Source organism: Colius striatus, chromosome 22, assembly GCF_028858725.1.
Source record: "Colius striatus isolate bColStr4 chromosome 22, bColStr4.1.hap1, whole genome shotgun sequence".
Lineage (NCBI taxonomy): Eukaryota > Metazoa > Chordata > Aves > Coliiformes > Coliidae > Colius > Colius striatus.
In genome coordinates this window covers 3,008,739-3,028,208 of record NC_084780.1, presented here as the reverse complement: position 1 = coordinate 3,028,208, position 19,470 = coordinate 3,008,739, and the positions used below count along the sequence as shown (strand labels likewise).

At 46.9% G+C, this 19,470-nt stretch overlaps 1 protein-coding gene across 2 annotated transcripts in view; it reads left to right on the top strand.

Annotated features, from left to right (window-relative positions):
- Positions 1–453: 453 nt before the first annotated feature.
- Positions 454–19,470, top strand: part of BLTP3A (bridge-like lipid transfer protein family member 3A) — a 35,593-nt gene continuing 16,576 nt past the window's right edge. For both annotated transcript variants that reach the window (XM_062013374.1, XM_062013373.1), the window contains exons 1-7: positions 454–560; positions 14,570–14,732; positions 16,329–16,367; positions 16,833–16,924; positions 17,126–17,315; positions 17,755–17,895; positions 19,164–19,334. In XM_062013374.1, coding sequence (XP_061869358.1) covers positions 517–560; positions 14,570–14,732; positions 16,329–16,367; positions 16,833–16,924; positions 17,126–17,315; positions 17,755–17,895; positions 19,164–19,334 — 840 coding nt within the window. In that variant the 5' untranslated portion in view covers positions 454–516. The remainder of the gene's footprint in view (positions 561–14,569; positions 14,733–16,328; positions 16,368–16,832; positions 16,925–17,125; positions 17,316–17,754; positions 17,896–19,163; positions 19,335–19,470) is intronic.

Below are 19,470 nucleotides of genomic sequence, written 5' to 3'. Positions count from 1 at the left end.
TGAATCCCTTTATCCATCCAAGTAGCCTCGCTCATTAGGATCACAGAATGGTGGGGGTTGGAAGGAACCTTTAGAGAGCATCCAGTCCAGCCGTTTTGCAGAAGCAGGCTGGTTTATATCGAACGCTTTATTCTGTAGTGCGAGCACTTGTTAGGAAAGCTTACCCAGCTGGCCTGGGCTGGCCTCGGGAGCCTTACAGAGAAGAGCCGTGGAACCGGGCGGAGGGTGTGGGTGTTGGGGGGGGTGTATTTTCGCCCGCAGCTCCGAGGATGCTACTAACGACCATTCCAAGAGCAGCCAAAAAGCCGCCGGAGTGTCCCCTCGCTTTCCCAGCGCACACGCACCGCTCCGCGCGGGGCGGCTCCGGCGGGGCTCGTGCGCGCTCCCGCGGGGCTCGTGCGCGCTCCCGGGGGCAGTGCGGCTGCGGCGCGCGCGCGGGCCGCCAGGGGGCGGGAGGAGGCGGCGGCGGCGGCGCCGCGATGGGGTCCCGGCGCCCGCGGCTCTGAGCCCCGCGGCATGGCTGGCATCATCAAGAAGCAGATCCTCAAGCACCTCTCCCGGTGAGGCAGCCGCGCCCGCTTCTCTAGCTCCTTTCTCTTCCCGCTTCTGTCGGCGGCTGTGGGTGAGGGAGCGTCCGGGCTTCGGGCGGGGTGGTGGTTGAAGGGCCGGGCCCGAGGGGCGGCTGTGGAGCTTGGGCATCGCAGGGCACGGCTGGTGGCTCCGCTCCGTCGTCTCGCTGTTTGAGGGCCGGGAGGCTGTGAAATAGTGGAGCCCGAGAGGTGGTAAGGGCCCGGGGGGATGGCCGAGGGCCCGGGGCTGGGGGCTTCGGGGGGCGTCTGAGCCCCCGGGACTGTGGGGCCCGGAGGGGTGTCTGAGGGCCCGGAGCTCTGGAGCCCGGGGTCAGGTGTTAAAAGGCTCGGGGCCTGAGGACCGAGGGAGTGTCTGAGGGCCCGGGCCTCTAGGGCTCGGGGGTGAATGCCTGAGGGCCCTGAGGGGGGGTGTCTGAGGGCTCCAGGGCTGTGGGACCTGGGAGTGTCTGAGGGCCTGGGGGGGGTGTCTGAGGGCCCGGGCCTGTGGGGCTCGGAGGGGGGTGTCTGAAGGCCTGGGGGGTGTGTGAAGGCCCGGGGCTCTTGGGCCCGGGGAGGTGTCTGAAGGCCCGGGGCTGTGGGGCTCGGAGTGGGGTGTCTGAAGGCCCGAGGCTGTGGGGCCCGGGGGGGTGGTTGTCAGAAGGCCCGAGGCTGCCGGCCCGGGGGGTGTCTGAGCCCCGGGGGCTGCGGGCCTGGGAAGCTTTGAGGCCCCGAGGGAAATGTGCCCAGACTGAGCGGGCTCTGCCGCCTTCCCCTCAGGGCTGCGTCCCGCGGGGGTCAGGCCTGTCAGACCTGGGTCCTGCCGCTGCCGATCTTGCTCCAGTGCTGGTGGTGCAGGGGAACGGCCCGGTGGCGGTGGGTGTGTTGCTGGGGGACTGCCTTTGTCGACCCCTTGGGCCATTTCCAACAGCAGCTCCTGCTCTGCTGGGACTGGGCGAGAGAGAGTAAAACTTCAAGGGATGAGAGGAGAATATAAACAGTGAAAGGTAGGGGGGGTGAGAAGGAGGTGCTGTGATGTCTGACACCCTAGCACACCCCCAGGCACTTGGTTGTTGTTTTCATTGATGTTTTGTCATTTTCAATGGAGTTCATTAAGGACATCAAAAGGTGGGTTGAAGGAGACCATTAACACCTAACATTTATACGTGCCTAAAGGGTGAGTGTCAGAAAAATGGGGTGACACTTTTCTCTGTAGTATCCAGTAAAAGGACTAGGGGTAATGGGCCTAAACTGGAGCACAAAAAGTTCCAGTTCAACACAAGGAGAAAACCCTTTGGTGCTGAGGTGAGGGAGCCCCGGCCCAGGCTGCCCAGGGAGGGTGTGGAGGCTCCTCTGGAGGTTTTCAAAACCTGCCTGGACAGGTTCCTGTGTGACCTGATCAAAAGGAACCTGCTTTAGCAGATGGTTGGGCTGGATGAGTTCTAGAGGTCCTTTCCAACACTCTCTGTTGTCTGATTCTATGATCATCTGGTGCTTTGCATGTAAGACTGCAAGCCAGTAAATACAGTGTCAGCTGCAGCTCTGCCAGTGCCTTGGAGGCTGACCTTGGGCAGATTGTGGTGCCTCAGTTTCTCTGCTGTTAGAAGAGAGCCGCAGGAGATGTAGAGGTTGTTGTGTCGTCTCCTGGCCATAGGCATGACCTCACTCTTCACTGATGAAAGGTGAGAAGCACATGCAAGATAAAGGTGTTACATCTCAGGGTGTGGGTGAAGGCACAGCATTGCACTATGCTTTACCTCTCTGTACTCTGAGCTACAGATAATCAAGTGCTTTCCATTTTTTTTACTGATGGAGAAGCTGAAATATGAAGCGAAGAGCTTGAAGAGATTTGTGTAGGCTTAGATGCTGTCAGTGCTGCTGCTGGTTCTCTGAGCCTGGTAGTAGATCCTGAGCATTTCTGGGACCTTAGAAGTACCCCCACAAACTTTAAGTGATCAGTCTCCTCAATAAAGTGTCTGCAGCAGGGCTGAGTCACTAGTTGCTCAGTACTCCAGCTTTCTAGGCACTGTACCAGTATGGAGTGTAATAGAGCCCACTGCTTGATCTGTTCAGTGCACTAATTTAAATGAATTTCTGCTAGACCTGACATGACAAATCTCTGGGCTTTCTGTCTCATTCCACCTCAGATGGGCTTGTCATGCTCGTTATGAGCTGAGCCTTCTTCTCCGAAGGAATGAAGTATTTATAACGAGTGGAGGCAGAAATAGATCTGGGCTTTATTCCTAGGTAACACTCCTCTTTATCTCCTGGATAATTCTCATTCTTTAGCCAAGTGCACTTGTCTTGATGGCACTTCTGCTTAATTTTGCTTTTCAGTCTCACCTTATAATGCTGCAGCACGTTCCTGCTCAAAGGGCCCTGTGATTGGGTGTTCTCCTGTGTCTCCTTTGTGCAGTTCCTGAGAGAACAGGGAATCATGAAACATTCTGCACTGTTACTTGTTTTCCTACAGCTGGACTTGGTCATTTGGTGAGGTTGGTCTGATCCTGCCCCTCTCTCACGTCTCTGTGTCGATGATGTTTTTCAGAAGTGCCTTTTTGAACACAGTTGCATGACATACTAAAAAAGATGATGTTTTTCCATTTTGATTCCTCTAAACACTTCAGCTTCCCACTCCCTTGGGGTCTTTTTTTCAGCCATGCTTATTAGCCTGGATGAATTTCCCTACTGAATCATTAATCTGCCTTTATTTTCTGCTTTCAGTTTGCATGTGAAATAAATCCTTGTTCCTCTTATTATGTCTTCATTTGAAGGCATTGATACATGGAGTGTCTTTTTGTTCCTTTTCTGTTGGGAAATTTGCAAGGTCAGGTCATGAGAAACCGCAAGATCAGGGAAATATCAAAGAGTTATTTTACACCAGCAGTTCCAATCAAGTGAATCACATGCCTGATGGGATGACAGCAGTCACTTGCACTGATCTGTAAAGCTGGGCTTTGCCATTGGTGACAGAGCTAAGTTATGAATGTATTTGAGAAGGCTTAGTCTGTGTTGTGCTTTAGCAGCTTAAATTCCTAGAGCAGAGGAGCCCAAAAACTTGCTGTGCTTTCACCATCTGGGCTTTTCACTCTTGTCCTATATTTAGCTTGAAAAAGAAAGCAGATTTGGTGGTTTCACTGGAGTGGCAGATTCTGCATGAGATGGTCTATAACCAAATGTCAGGCTGGTGTTGCTGGGACAAAGAGCTCTCCCTGCCAGCTGTCTGAAGCATCATCTACTTGCTGTGTGTTTAAACTTGAATCCTGTTTGAACTTGTCTGAAACTGTACAACAAAAACATTACTTGGGCTATATTTATCAGCTTGTTGTAATTCATGAAAGTGCAGCTATTCCTTTAAAACAACAACAGTGATTTGCCTTTACACCTTTCTGGTTTTCTTTCAAAGTCCCATCTTTTTATTGTCTTATTTATTTTAAATAGTGCCAATGCAGCTGTCATAGGTGCATGATGGAGGCTTCTTCTCTGGAGGTCTTCAAAACCCACTGGACATGTTCCTGTGTGACCTGATCTAGGTGGACCTGCTTTGGCAGGGGATTGAACTAAATGATCTCTAAAGGTCCCTTCCAACCCCCACCACTCTGTGATTCTATGATGTCCCAGAGTAGACAGGTGGTATTTAGTAAATGCAGAAACTGTGGCAAGCCAAACTTCCTTAGCATAACACATTGAGGTTTGAGTTCTCTGCACTGCAGTGGAAATCCTTATCAAAATTGTTTGTATTTAATTTGATTAGTAAGCTTTTATCCACTCCTGCATTTGACGACTACTCTGTGACATTTCCTTTCATTACACGTGTTAAAACGTTTGTGCTTGTGGAGCAATAGCCCATATAATTGCACACATTCCATGGTTTCTGGAGGAGATGCAGTATGTAATCCTTCTGTTTGGAAGAAAAGAATAAGAGTCAGGTGGAAAAAATAATCAGATAATAACTTTGTGTGTTCCAATTTCAAAGAGCCAGTGTGGAAGAGCCACTGAGTCAGAAGCCTCTGAAAGAAGTAAAAGGTGACATCAACAGAGGAGCTGGAGTGGGGTGCTGGGAGCAGGTTTGAATGCAGGGACAGGAGACCGTGTTCCCTAGCTGTCCCGGGAGAAGTGCAGCTGAGGAGGAACTTGGGGAATCTCTGAAAGTAGGTGAGAAGGAATCAGAGGAGCAATAAGGGAAGTTGTCTGAGATAGCACCATCACTATGACTGGCGTTACCAGACACATGGGATCTTGGGTGCTGTGTCCTGTGTTGGGACAGTATTTGCAAGATACTATGCTGCTGTGGGGGAAGACTGGGAACTGTGGAAGGGATAAGGCAACATTTGTAGCAAGGTTTTTGGTGGCATCTTATATTCTGCTTTGCCTCTGTTGGTTGTTTTGATTCCTCCTTTCACGGGTTTTGGAGGCTGCTGAGAAACGTTTTGGACAGTACAGCCCTCCCAGAGGAGGCTGAAGCCAAATGATCTTTGGCAGGTGCAAGGCTGCACAGCCAGGCTTATTGATGGTGCTGTAAATTGCCACTGCTTCTCCATCCCAATGTCATTGCCACTGCTTCTCCATCCCAATGTCATTGCCACTGCTTCTCCATCCCAATGTCATGCAGAGAAAGATGTGGCATGGCAGAATTTGGCAGAGTGTCTTTAAAAGCATAGTACTGGAGCCACTTTTATGGATAAATAAGATAGGCTTTAGAAAGAGAATAAAAAACCCAAACCAACTGAGTAGTGTGTGCAGGATGTAATACTTTGATGCTTGTAGATGTAGGTCAGGTACGCAGCCAGAAGCAGCAGCATCATGTAACTCCTCATAAATTGCACTGCACCTTAGTGGAGCCTTTCTGCTCAGCTCCCTGGAGTTTAGGCCATAAACCAATTTTTCCAGATGAGATTGCCATAAATCCTCCTGCTTCTTTATTTGCAATTGCACCTAGTCCTTTCAGCAAATAAAACCACTGCTAGTAGATAAGTGAAAGTACTGGGAAAGCCTTTAGTGTATCTCTAGTTGATGAATTTAGCAGTTAGGAACACGTGGGTGTTGCAGAGTGTGCTGAGCTAGGAATGTGTGGGCTTCTGTGGGCCATTGTTTCGTAACTTGGATGTAACCATCTCAGAATCCTTTCCTGGCCCTAAAAATGCATTTGGTATTACCCCTTCCAGGCAGTTGTGTTGCTTCTGTGCCACAAGCAAAGAATTCAGAGCCAGCTCCAAGACTCAGAGCTGTTGTCTGCCATGTAAGTCCTGCCTGTTTGGTAGCATTTACTGGTTTACCTTTCCAGTTAGTCTTGGAGCTGCTTGTGTCTCTGCTCAAAAGTATGTGATCCTCTTGCCTGCATTTTATCTGCTACCACCATCAGAGATGTGCTCTCAGGCTAAGACAAGACAAAGAAAGACTATTGCAGAGGATAGTCATCCTGCTCTGGGGTGGTACTAGAATCTCTGAGGTTGGGATGGCAGAAGTGAGATGTTTCATCCTGAGGGGACCCATTCTTGTCCTCAGTAAAGACAGGGACAGGAGGCAGAGGCAGTTCTTCAGCTAAGAAAATGACATACAGTCACTGCTGTTTTGGAATGGTTGAGATGGGCTGTGTGGCTTGCACTGAGCAAAAAGGTCACAGAATCCCAAAATCTCAAGGGTTGGAAGGGACCAGGTGGCTTTGGAATATCTCCAGAGAAGGAAACTCCACAACCCCTCTGGGCAGCCCTTTCCAGTGCTCCCTCACCCTCACAGTGAAGGTCCCATCACTCTTACCAGATCCACATCATTTGCCCAAAGCAAAGGGGTAGGAAATTCCCTACGTTCAAAAAGAACTCTTTTTTTCCCAGTGGTACTTTGGCTTTTTGGCTAAATGCTGCAGCCTGAAAATCAGTATAAGAAAATCCAGCCTGAATTCTCTTGTCTGTTTACTCCTTACTCGTCCTGAAGTGTTTTGCAGCATTGCAACGTGCTCAGACACTGAGATGCAGCTGTGCCCTTGTGATGACAGTCAAAGTAACTGCACATCCAGTTAGTAAAATGTGCTGGAAACTCTGATTTAGAAACAAGTCCTGTCAGGATGAGGTGTGTGCTTACCACTTAACCCTTCAGTTCCTTGACCTTAATTATAAGTTAACTGTAAGCATTTTAAAGACCATGGTGAGTAGGGAGGAGAGTAAGGAACCTGCATCTGGGAATGACCTGATGAAGCTACACAATCATGGTATGATTTAGGCAGAAGAAACATCTGGGGAACCTTTGCCTAGGACAGAGTCTTTTTGCTAGAATCGAGACTAACATAGCAATTTTAGCTTTAGCTGCTTTAATGTCTTCCTTCAGTGATCAGAGAAATATCTGCTGCTGAAGATGGTAATTTGCTCTTGCAACTGTGGGAAACACATGAAACCACAAAGCTGCTAGCAGTTAACAACTGATGATAAAAAAGCTGTTACTTTTCCATCTGCCAAGTGTCCTGTTCAGCCAGATAATAGTTTCTTTGGTGCCCAAATGCCCCAAAGCACACAAGTTGGAATCCAAAGTATGAAGGTTTGAAAAGCAAATCTAAAGCCTGGAATAACCCCCTCCTGCAGCCAGCCCTTGGAAGAGCAATGGCAGAGAATAGCAGAGAGATATGATTGTGTTCTCACACCTGAAAGGGGCTTGCACACATTTTGGCATGGGTGAGGAGGACTTGAGCAACACAAGTATGTTACAGAGAGCAGGTAACCCTGGTGTGAGTGACCTCCCTGAATTTTTAAGTGCTATGTCATGATCCTGGTGTGGCTGAGAGCAGCAGGACACGTGTGTCTCAAAAGGTGGGAGGATTTGGGGACAGATGGCAGGTGCCTGCAGCTCACCTGCCGTGGGGCTGTGTTGGGGAGGGTGTGTGGCTGGTAGTTGGCAGCTGGTGCTTCATGTGGCTATGGGGAAATTGCTTAATTATTTGGTGTCATGGTTTCCCCAGCAGTTAAGTAGAGATAATAATGAGCCAGTTTGTACATTGCTCTGAAAATAGCCCTGGGAAGACTGGCAAATAGAAACACTTTTGGGAATAGGGTGGAAACAGTTTGTAGCAAGAAACTCTGATCCAATGTGTAAGAAAGCTGCTTTGTCAAGTCTCCTTCCCAGCAATGGCTGCTATTTTGCAGGATGTCAAGCAGAGCTTAAGGTCTTCCATTCCGTGTCTAGCAAAGCATTTAAGGCTGGATGCAAACCATTTCCTGTTGTAATTTGGGAAATTCTTATTAATACATCATATTATTCTTTTTCCTTTAAAAAAATGTTCCTATTGAAGCATTCTTGATGGAAAGATGGAACTCCAGGTTAATACGGAGTAAGGTAATAAACAGCTACCACTTCTTTGTTCAAGACAAGGTGGGAAAAGAGAGTACACATGTAACAGAGTGTGGCAATTTCCTTTCATGGAGAGTTACCTCGAAAATCAGAGTTGCTGTGCTGCAGTTTACCAGAAGAGCCAAGTGGTCAGTTCAATGAAGCACATGTCACCTACTGGATGCAAGGTCTTTGCAGCCACTTCCATTCAGCTCAAAAGGGAAGTGTGTGCTGTTTCTGGAATGCTAAATAGACTCTTGTTGCAGCAAAAAGAAATTGCAGTTCAGTAGCTCAGGAGGGAAATGTGGCTGGATATCTCCTCATGTCAGCTGCTGGGGTTTGCAGAGCCTTAGTGGTGTGGAACCTCTCCACACCACAGCTACTGTTCAGAATAAGCAATGGGAAAGGGGCTGTTAAACGTGACTTCCCCTCGTCTTAGTTCTCCTGGGCTCCTTGGGCTCTTATCTCTCCTGCAGCTGCTCAGTTGAGTCTGATTATGTAATAACCTGTTATTTTTTGCAGGCTGGAAACAAAAGTGCAGACTGATTTCAAGGCAAATAATTTATTGAACTCTGAGAACCTGGGCTTCTGACTAGTGCATTTCTTTGTGTGCTTCTTCCTAGTTTTCTTTGGTGTGTTATTATTTGCTTGAGGTTTAGTTTTGGGAAATTCCCTGGCAGCTTACAAGGGTTTGCATTCCAGATTTCAGAGCGTGGGGCAGCTGGCATTTAAGCTATACTGAGCTCTTAGACTATGAGATAGAAATAGTAAAACAGATCCTCAGTGAGGTGGAGTTCAACCCCTGCCAAAACCTGTCCACTTCTCCTGTCAGAATTACCTTTAGGTTTGCTTTACAGGGCTCAGTACCAAATTAGATACTGGGTATGGTGCACTGGGTATGGTGCAGGAAGGGACCTAAACTGGAGCCTTTGCAGTTTTCCAGTGTTCAGGGTGCTTTAGAGCTTGTGTTTGGGACAAGAAAGTGTCCACAGGAGTCTGAGTATGTGAGGAAGCAGACTTCAGGGAGGAGTGAGCTGACGTTTGTGCTTTGTGTAACAGTTCAATCTTATCCCTGATCTGTTTGGAAACATTGATTATTTTTTCCTCTACAAATTTAATTGAATTTGAGTCTTTTTACCCTAGCCATGTTGGATTGCAACTTGGAGCCAAGAAAACTTATTATTCATGATGTTTTATGGCCCATGTGCAACTGCATTTGGCTTTGGGTGGTTGCATGGTCCAGCCTTTTCTTCAATGGAATTGAAGCTTGGAAAAAACAGAAAGCTGATAATTTAAAGCCACCAGTGGAATGTGTATACAGACACATCACTGTACTCAAATCCACCCTGATAAGGAACCTGCCAGTATGGTGCTAAAGGCTGTTGCCATGTTACAGGGTAATATGTAGTTTGTTGTGTAATTAAAGGAGGACCAAGTCATCAGACTTACTGCACTGGGATCTCTTTGCAAAGGAAAATATCCTTGGCTCCCCATGTATCTAGGGCACACCAGTACTGTACACAGTGTAGAGCTGGAGTTGTGCAGATGATTTCAGTACTAAGATGTGATGCTTTCCATCTTCTGAACAATTGGGTAGTCTGGTATTGAGAAGATGCCATTAAATGCTAAATGGCTTTATACTAAGTTGGTATGATACCAACGAGATCAGTACTAGATGCCATCTAATACTGTGCATAAATTAGTCTCATCTTCTGCTAATTCAGTGTGTTTCTCTTCCTTGGCTGTGACTCTGTATCTCTCAGTGTTGTACATGCTCACCAGACAGATTGCTCCACAGTTACACCAAAAGCTGAAGTGAGCAAAATGGCTTTTCTTCCTGAAAAGGCTTCTGTTTCTTCTTCCTATGTGTCTTTCAGGCAGCTATTTTTTTCCCTTTTTACAGGAGTTTTGATCTTTTGCCCAGTTTTATTTCCTCAAAATTCATGTTTCAGTTCATTCTCAAACACATGCTTTGCATTTAAAGCTTCTGCTGACATTTTCCTTGAAAGTTTTCCTGTATTTAACAGTCATGAACTTTTTTCCCCCAAGTCACCACGGTCTTTGGCTCCTGCAATGAGAAGATTTAATACGAGGGGAAATGTCAAAGATTTTTGAGTTGTAGAAGATCTTCCCAAGGAAGATGGAAATGCCATTAAGTGGCCTGTCCAAAACCAAACCAGACCAGACTCTGTGAAACATTTTGAGCAAGGAGCAAATCTGCATTGGCCTGAATATAGTTGTGGGGTTTTTTCCCTGTCTAATTTCTGTCCTTCAGCCATCATTGCTCAGATGACATTTTGTGTTCCAAACAAAGGCAGAAAAATCTTCATCTCTTCCCTTGCTATTGCCCTAATGAAGGGAAAAGTCTTGTGTGCAGCAGTTTCCCTGGGGCCATTAATGCTGCTTGTCTGTTTTCAGATGACAAGTTAGTCCCTTCCTGACTTACTGGTGTTTCAAGTATTTTTCCATCTGCTATCTGCAGCTGTGGCTAGTATTGCAAGAGCTACAGTTACGTGCTTCTGCCAATAGATGATGCTTGTCATTAAGTAAAATCAAGGTCACTAGTGTGTTGCTAATTAGTTCTTGCATGGAATAACCATAGTAACAAAGATATTAATAGAAATAAATGTGTTTGGCTGTAGATAGTAGTTATATACAATAGATAATGATTACTGAAGGAGAAGAAGCTGAGGCAGAAGCTTCTGTATGAGCAGATGAAGTGACTGACAAGAGGGTTCCTGTACCACATGGCAGTAAGTTAATGAGAGAGATGGATCAGAAAAGGTTTATGATTACAGACATCTCTGACTTTATCTGTCTTTATACTTGCTCAGTTGGAGACAGTGTGGCCAGATAGCTACAAATGTGACCATAAATGTGTTATTTATGATTATAGTCTGGTTTGGGGCCAGCAATCACATTTGGCCAAACTCCTGCTTACAGTCAGTGAGTTCATGGCCTCTGGCATAGAAGCTGATGAATTGGGCAGTTGTTCTTTTAGCAAAGACATAGTTTTTTGACATATATATATTCAAGCTGATAGTTGATCAAATAAACTGACGCTTCCTGTGCCTTCCCCATCTGCTGAGAAATGAGACCTCGAAGCAAATCAAATCATGATCTCAGAAACTGCCCAAGAAAGCTGAGGGATTCTGTGTAGAACATTATCCTTTTAGGCCACATTCCAGAAAGACCTTGAGGTTTAAGTCATCAGAGTGTTGTCTTCTTAGGATGAGGCCTTCAGTATATGCAGTTAGGGCTGTGCTGTTGATGACTGTATCTGTCTGCTGCTTATGAGTGTTGATTGAGAGCCCTAACACTTGTATCATCTAACATGGAAACAGACTGTGGGGAAAACTCCACCAGGCTAAAGGCTTGACCTAGCAGGACTTGTCTAGCTGTAGCTCTTATAAACTTCTAGCTTGGTTTTCACCTTGCCTTGTTTGTGAACGCAGCAAGACCTTCTCAGTCACTTGAAGGCTTTCTGTGGTGGCTGTGGTGATCTGTTTGGCTGTTGTGCAGCTGATCAGCATCTGGTTGTCAGGCACTTTCAGAGACATGTTGCTCACAGTGCTGTTCATGTGGATGTATGTGTGCTTGTGCAAGTGTACACAGATACACAGTGCCCTTGTGACTCTGCAGTGACAGCTGCATAGAATATAGAAAAAGGCTTTCTGGTTTGACTTCTGCTGTGGTAATCCTGGGGGTTCAAAAGGAGTGCTGTCCTTTCAGTTCACTGCTTTAGTGCTACATGGCTTCTGTGGACTTGGCAAAAACAAAAGGTGCACATATACCACACTGTCAGTTTTCCAATAGCTGCCATTTTCATTCACTTTTCTCTATCCAGCAATCCATACTGCCAAAAATGTTTCTTTTGATGAGATGAAGGGAGCAAGTCTGCCAAGAAATATCTAAAATTATCTGCTCTCTCTGCTTTTCCCTTCCCCTGGCAGTGACCAAAGCAGGAATGAAGACTTGGCATCTACAAACTCCCAAGTTCACAGGCACACCTCATCTGTTTTACTCTGTAAACACCATCTAGTATGTGTTATGAGTATCAAAATGCCTTCAATCTGAAGATTATTCTGCTTGAAGAGCTCAGATTACAGGGGGAGAAGCTGAGAGCGGGGGACTTGGTAACAGGCATTTCTTCAGGTGGTTTGGAAGAGGGAATTTGTTTCAGTTTTTGATTTTTGTGTTCAAAATGTGTGGCTTCTGTCGTCCCATCACTGGTGGGGTCTGTAACCTTCAGGGCTGGAGGATTTTAGTGCATCTAGAATGCCATTCTTCTGTAGAGCCTGCTAGTACTCGTGATGGTGTCCTTCCCTGTTCAGCAGGATCTCTGCAGCCTTTCTTTGTAGGTGATTACCAGTAGTTACTTGTTTTCAGCTAGATCATGTTTCATACCATTCTCTGCACCAGTGTCCTGTTTCACAGTTTGAGTGTCCTTTCACTGTGTTACTGTTTTTGTGATGGACATACACACTAAATAAAAGTAATGCTCTGGTTTAGATATGTCCTTATGTTTGTCTTCTGCATTACTAGCTGAAAGCAGCTTTCCCATCTAAGCATGCTTAGCATGGGATGAGGATTCAAGACGCCAGATCCTTGCTTCACAAGTGTGAGAAAGCTGCTCTGTGCCTCAGCCTCTCCCCACTTGTAAGCTGATCACTACCACAGCAGCCTGTGAGCTTAACAGTGCCAAGGGCTTTTTATTACCTACCTATTCAGGTTGCATTTGTTTCATTCTTCGTATGTAATCCCCAGTGGACCCGATTACAACAGCTCCCAACAGAGCTGGTTCTCTAATGCAAGACAAGGATGCTCATCTATTTCCTCTGGAGGTATTTGGTGTAATTTTTGTGGATGCTTTCAACAGGTCTCCAAGCCAAATCTTACACTCTTTACATCTTTGCATCTCTCTGCCAGTGGAGAAGCAGCTGCAGCACACTCTGGAATATGTTATTTCTCTGTACAGATGCTGAGAAGCAGTGTTGAACTTGGCTGCCTTCCTGGGTGTGTTTAAACAAGAGGGCCTCCAGTTAAAGGGAGTAACAAGTTTAAAGTGAATGTGTCAGCCTGAGATGCTGGCAGGTGTGTTATAGATTTGGTCTTTAATCAGCTGTCAGTGTGTACCTTCATCTCAGGGGAGGGAGGTGACAGCATGACACAGTAAATGTCTGCCTCAGGCTTCTGTGGCAGCAGGAGACTGCAGTGGCAGAGATCAAGGTGGAAAGCAGTAGTAGGCAAACTCACAGCTGATTGTGCCAACCTGCTCTTCCAGGAGTTACTGTATCAGTAGCATAGGGTTGGCATCAGTGGCTCTTCCTCTGTCACACTCTCCTAACAAAGCACTGGCTTTGCAGAGCTGCTGTCGCCCCGGGAAGCGCTGGCTTGGCTGGCCAGTGGCTGCTCTGGCACGGCAGCTGGCTTTGTGCTACCCCTCATGCTCCTACAGCTGCCACATCAGCTGCCATCCCAACAGTGTTGCTCTGGTTCCTCCACCCCTCCCCTCTTTTAGCAGTGACTTTGTTCAAGATGCCCTTTGTGCTTTTCACAGTGAAGTAGCTCGAGCTGCTGGGGCAGGGAAAGGAGAATGGCAGCGTGTGACTAACGGCGAGCCTAATCCTGCTTACACTGACAAAAGGGCCTTTCTTTCTCTTCCGCTTTCTGGACCACTGTACAGAATTAGAATGAGCAGTGGCATGGAGGAATGTGTGGAATAAGCCCTGCTTTGGTAATGGGTACGTTGTTTGGCAGGAAGTCTTCAGCTTTGAATCCTGTGCCTGCCAAGCATCCGGGCGCGAGCTGCCTTGATGGCAGCCTCTTCTGTGCAGAGGGCTGCTTGATGGGGACAGCTGTCCTGGTGAGGTATTGCTGACACACCTTCTAGTGCCCTCTAAACTGGCTCTTCTGGTGATCCTAATGAAGTGAGGGCTTTTCAGATTTGCACCAGAATATGCTGCTCTGGAGCAGTCCTGCTGAAATGTTCATCCACTGCATTTAAATCTCAGGCACAGGAGGGATCTGAAGATACTAGGCTGTATATTAGGGAGGTGGAAACAACAGAAGCTCTTTGGAGGAGGAATTGGGAGGCAAGCAGAGAGAGCAGCAGCTGCTGGTTATCAAATGGAGAGGAGGCTATCAGCTGGGGCTGGTCAGCAGGGAGGGGAGTTAGGCTGCATGTTTGGACCTGCAGAGTGAGGAGCAGGCTGGATTAGGAGACTGGTGTTTAAAGAGACAGACACAAAAGTAATTTATTAATGATCTTTAACTTCCCTGGGTCAAAAACTTCAAAAAGATTCCAGATAATTAAACTTTTGAGTACTGATATGGCACTTGTAGGGGAGTGAAATTGCTGACCTGTTGCAGTGTAGCTTTGGTTTTCTTTAACTTAGTCCCAGAGCAGTTTTGCTGGTTTCCAGGTTCCCAGTGCTTTAGCAGGGACTTTCAGTTTCTCAAACTTCAACTTGATTTAAACCAAAAACCAAACAACTCCTTCAAATGTCAAAGTATAAAGGTGTTTTTATCTGGAGCAGCTAACATGCTGTGGGTTTAAACTTGTCAGAAAGGGTTTAGCAAAACAGCAAGCAGATTCCTATACTTAAAATAGCTCTCTTAAAGGCACCTCTAGTCCCAGCAGCTTTGCTGGGGGTTGTTTTCAGCATCTCCTCTTTCTTCTCTTGTAGGTTTACCAAGAATCTCTCTCCAGACAAAATCAACCTGAGCACACTGAAGGGACAGGGACAACTGACCAACCTGGAGCTGGATGAGGAGGTGCTGCAGAATGTGCTGGAGCTGCCCACCTGGCTTGCCATCACTCGGGTCTATTGTAACAAGGCATCTATCAGGGTGAGCAGAGGAGGCTGCGCTCGCATCTCCAGATGCAGTTGAGGTCTTCCACTGGCAGCTTCTCTTTGTCTCTTGAGGGTTTCTGATGAACAATCATGATATAGTTCAGTCCACACTTCTCAGACCATGTGCTTTAGGTGTGAAGGTTGCTGACTGAATGCTATGAGGTAGCCACAGCAGGTTTCTCCAAAGGCCACCTTTGCCAAGCACTCTGCTTCGATGGTGGCTGGTGGTGGATGGTAGAGGGTGCTGAGAGAGGCACAAGAAAAATGTGCTTCCTCACCTTCAGATGACTAGTTAAGCCAGCAGTGAGGTCCTTGGATTTAACAGACACTGATAAATCTCCAGGAATTTGCCCAGATGCTTTCTGGATTCATTTTTTTAACATGCAGAGTGTGCAAAGAATTTCACAGCTTAGCTACATCTGCTTTTGCTTGCTTCAAGCCTGAATATATTACTTTTAGTTGATGACTTCTTGATAACTGTTACTGGAAGAGATAGTGAACAATTTCCCTGTTCATCATCTCCATGTCACTTAGGGGTTTATAGACCCCTCCATTTGGTCATTCTCTCACATTTCCCTGCTATTTTGATAGAGGAGTTTTCTGTGTCTTCCCTCATCCCCACCGCCTGAATTTTAAACATTGAAGAAGTAACACAGACTTCCACCAGGAAGCACAGAGAAATGGAGTGCAGTTCTCTGAAAGCCTGATTGTGCTGTGAGGTGTTGTAGAAACAAATTGAACTGGTGTCTCAGTTGTTGGAAATGCAATTGCTGAGGAACACGTGAATGGTGCCTGTGAAAAGCTGAGCTCTCAGCACTTACTCAGCCTTTGTGCTCAGTTGTCCATCTCCATGTATGACTGCTGAAATTGTGCATGCACTTTTGAACTCTGAACTCTTTTACAAATTCTTCCTTGTGCTTTTTAGAGCAAAAAATTGATTTATTTTCAGTTGATATGAAATGCCAGATTGCTTAATCTCTGTTGGAACTAATCAGAGTTGCATTACATGAATGCACAAGTTTTAATACATTGAAGAGACTTGCTATAAAAGAAATATGGTTCTACTCTGCCAGATGACAATACAAATGAGCCTGTCATACTCATCTGATCCACTCTGGTTTTAGAGTCAGATCTGCTTAATTTAGTAACAAACATTTGTTCTCCCTCCTACCAAAGCTGCAGAATGAGGTGTTGCTGGAAGAGAAAAATCAGTTTAAATAAATCATTTTGGTTTGTGCAGCCTTCAAGAGTCCCCTGACTTCAGTAACAGCAGCAGTTAACTGTAGGCTCTTCCAGGACAAGACCATTCTCTGTAAAGGAACGTGAAAAGTTAGGTACTTTGCAGGTTAAAGCCTGTTACTTGTGAGGATATGTGAGATTCACATGCTAAGCTCCATTTATAGGTCTAGAGTGTCTTTTCACCTGTCTGTGTGAGCCTGTTTGAGCTGGATGTGATGAGCCAGGACAAATCATCCCTGTGGTCATTTCTGAGAGAAGCAGGACTCACAGTTTGGGCTCAAACAGTTTCCTGCAATTGCTTCAACTTTCCAGTGCAAAGAGAACTCTGTAACCTCTACTTTTATTTTTCCAGATCCAGTGGACGAAGCTGAAAACACACCCAATCTGCCTGGTAATGTCTCCTCTCTTGTTCATTCCTTTTCTTCCCCACTCTTTAATCTCTCCTTCTTGAGAAGCATTCTGCCAAGGGAAGCACTGAAGTGCATGCTTGCAGTTACATTTGACCTAAATCTTCTAGACCCCGAGCACACAGGGAAGGGGAGTTCTGGCAATAGTCCTATTTGTCAATAAGTGACCTCCCATGAGACCCACATTTCACTGCAGACAGAGCTGGGCTGAGCTCTCAGTGAGCTTGTGCCTGGGTTTTGTTGTTTGTTTTCCCCTCACTTCTGGGGGTTCAGATTACCCAACGATCCTGGCACTGATGCTGTAAGAGCTTTAACACAGCTTTAACTCTTGTGGAGTCGAGCAACTGCAGAGCTTGGTTATCCCTGCCCTAGAGTGTCAGACTAAAGGCTGGTAGGCTGAGTTTGAGTCTTGGTCTTCTGTTTATCACTCCCATCTTGTGTCTTCACAGTACCTGGATAAAGTGGAGGTAGAGATGCGAACATGCGAAGAGCCTCGGCCACCCAACGGACAGTCTCCCATTGCTCTTGCTGCAGGCCAAAGGTCAGACCCTAAACCCTGTGCTTACTTTCTGACATGCTACTGGGGTGTGGGAGGCCATTGTTCTTCATGGTTAGCAATTGGCCTCTCTGCACTCAGCTTTAAGTGGCTCCAGTACTGCTCATAGACCTCGGAGTCTCTCTGTATGTAGCCTTACCTCTACCAGGCCTTTTGTTGTAGCCGGTGATTAACTTCTCTTTGCAGTGAATATGGCTTTGCTGAAAAGGTCGTGGAGGGGATGTTTATTGTTGTCAATTCCATTACCATCAAGATTCACTCCAAGGCTTTTCATGCATCTTTTGAGCTATGGCAACTCCAAGGCTACAGTGTCAACCCAAACTGGCAACAGAGTGACCTGCGGCTCACTCGCATTACTGACCCACAGCGAGGAGAGGTAAAGAGTCATCTTATGTTGCCTGTTACCACATACACAGAGGGGTGGTGCTCCCATCATCCAGAGGGACTGAGCCACTGTCTGAATTCTCCTACAGTGATGGTAGGGAGCTTCAGTGAGCTTGCCTACTGTTTGCTGAAACAGGGTGACTGGAAGCTGATTTATGTTCAGAGAATTCTTTGAGCTTCCTCTCACCTGAGAGGATGAAACTGGAGAAGCTCTGAGTGCCTTTGTGGTTTGTCTGCTGTTAAAATCGGTGTGAGGCATGGTTGGATGTTACCTGGGGCATGATTTTGATTTTGTACTGGGATCACAGAAGCTAAGTGCATTGAATGACTTGCTGTGACCCTGTTTCATTCCCTGTCTTCCAAACGTTTCTTTTAATCCTTGGAAGTTGTTGAAAATATCAACATTTTCCTGTTTTTCTCCTTCTGGGTAGGTTTTGACATTCAAAGAGCTCACCTGGCAGACACTTCGCATAGAAGCTGATGCCACTGACAATGGTGATCAGGATCCTGTTACTACTCCTCTGAGACTCATTACCAACCAGGGGAGGATCCAGATCTCTCTCAAGAGAAGGGTGAGAGTTTTCTCCCTGCTTTGCAGGGTACAGTCTCACTGCCTGGTGCAGTGATGATGCATATTTCCGCCCACATTCCTCAGCCACCTTTCTTTTCCGTCAGAAAACTTGAGCCCAAGCTGCTATACCGCTGTGTTTTCTGTTGGAGACAGTTGTGTTCTTACCAAATGTCAAAGCAATTTATTTCCCAGGGGAGGATAACATGTATGAAGCCATCTGCTGGAGGGTAGGGAAGCTCTACAGAGAGATCCAGACAGGCTGGGTGGCTGGGCCAAGGTCAGTTCCATGAGTTTCAATGAGGCCAAGTCCTGCACTTGGGCCAAAGCAGCCCCCAGCAGAGCTACAGGCTTGGGGAGGAGAGGCTGCCAGGCACAGCCAGGCACAGAGGGACCTGGCAGTGTTGGTTGACAGCAGCTGAACTGAGCCAGCAGCATGCCCAGGTGGGCAAGAAGGCCAAGGGCATCCTGGCCTGGCTCAGGAACAGTGTTGTCAGCAGGAGCAGGGAGCTGATCTCAGCTGAGGAAGGGCTGAGGGATTTGGGGCTGTTGAGCCTGGAGAAAAGAGGGCTCAGGGGAGACCTTCTCACTCTCTACAACTACCTGAAAGGAAGCTGCAGTGAGGTGGGGGTGGATCTGTTCTCCCTGGTAACAAGCAACAGAACAAGAGGAAATTTGCCTCAAGTTGCCCCAGGGCAGGTTGAGGCTGGATGTGAGGAGGAATCTCTTTGGTGCCAGGGCTGTCAGGCATTGGAAGGGGCTGCCCAGGGAGCTGCTGGAGTCACCGTCCCTGGAGGGGTTTCAGAGCTGGGTGGGTGCTGCACTGAGGGCAATGGGCTGGTGGGTGACAGGGCTGGGACAGAGGCTGCACTCCATGAGCTTAAAGATCTCTTTTAGCTGAAATGATTCTATGATTCTATTCTTCTAGGGAGGTCTGTCATCTCTTTACTGGGAAATCAAAGCCTGGAACCCTTAATTTTTATCTGTCAATTGAAATGTGATGATTAAAAAAAAATCAACTAAGCCATCTCTTATCTGTTTTGTTGGGTTTTTTTTAAACCAATGAGCATTTTGCCTCCTAAAGAGGAGACAGCTTTGACTGCTTTCCTTTTCAGAGGGCTTACAGTGGACATCGACCAGATGAGCTAACATCTCTGGCATCTGAGTTTCAGAAAAGCATCTCTTGCTTCTGCTACAGCTTCTGTGTGTTAGGAAGACTATATGTATATGGTTGCAGTTCTTAAAGTCCCTTACTGCTCCTTGCTGTTTCAGACCAAAGATTGCAATGTGATGGCATCTAAGCTGATGTTTCTCCTTGATGACCTGCTCTGGGTGCTGACAGACTCTCAGCTGAAAGCAATGATGAAATACGCAGAGTCTCTGAGTGAAGCCATGGAGAAATCTGCCCAGCAGAGGAAAACCTTGGCACCAGAGTCTGTACAGGTGAGTGGGCCCCACTTTGGGTGTTGATCTGCCAGGAAAAAGGAAAAGACAGGGTAAAAGACAGTTTGTGTGTGTATGGCACTTGGCCCTCGCTCACAGAGCATCTCCCTGATGGGAACTGGTAGGTTATCCTGGT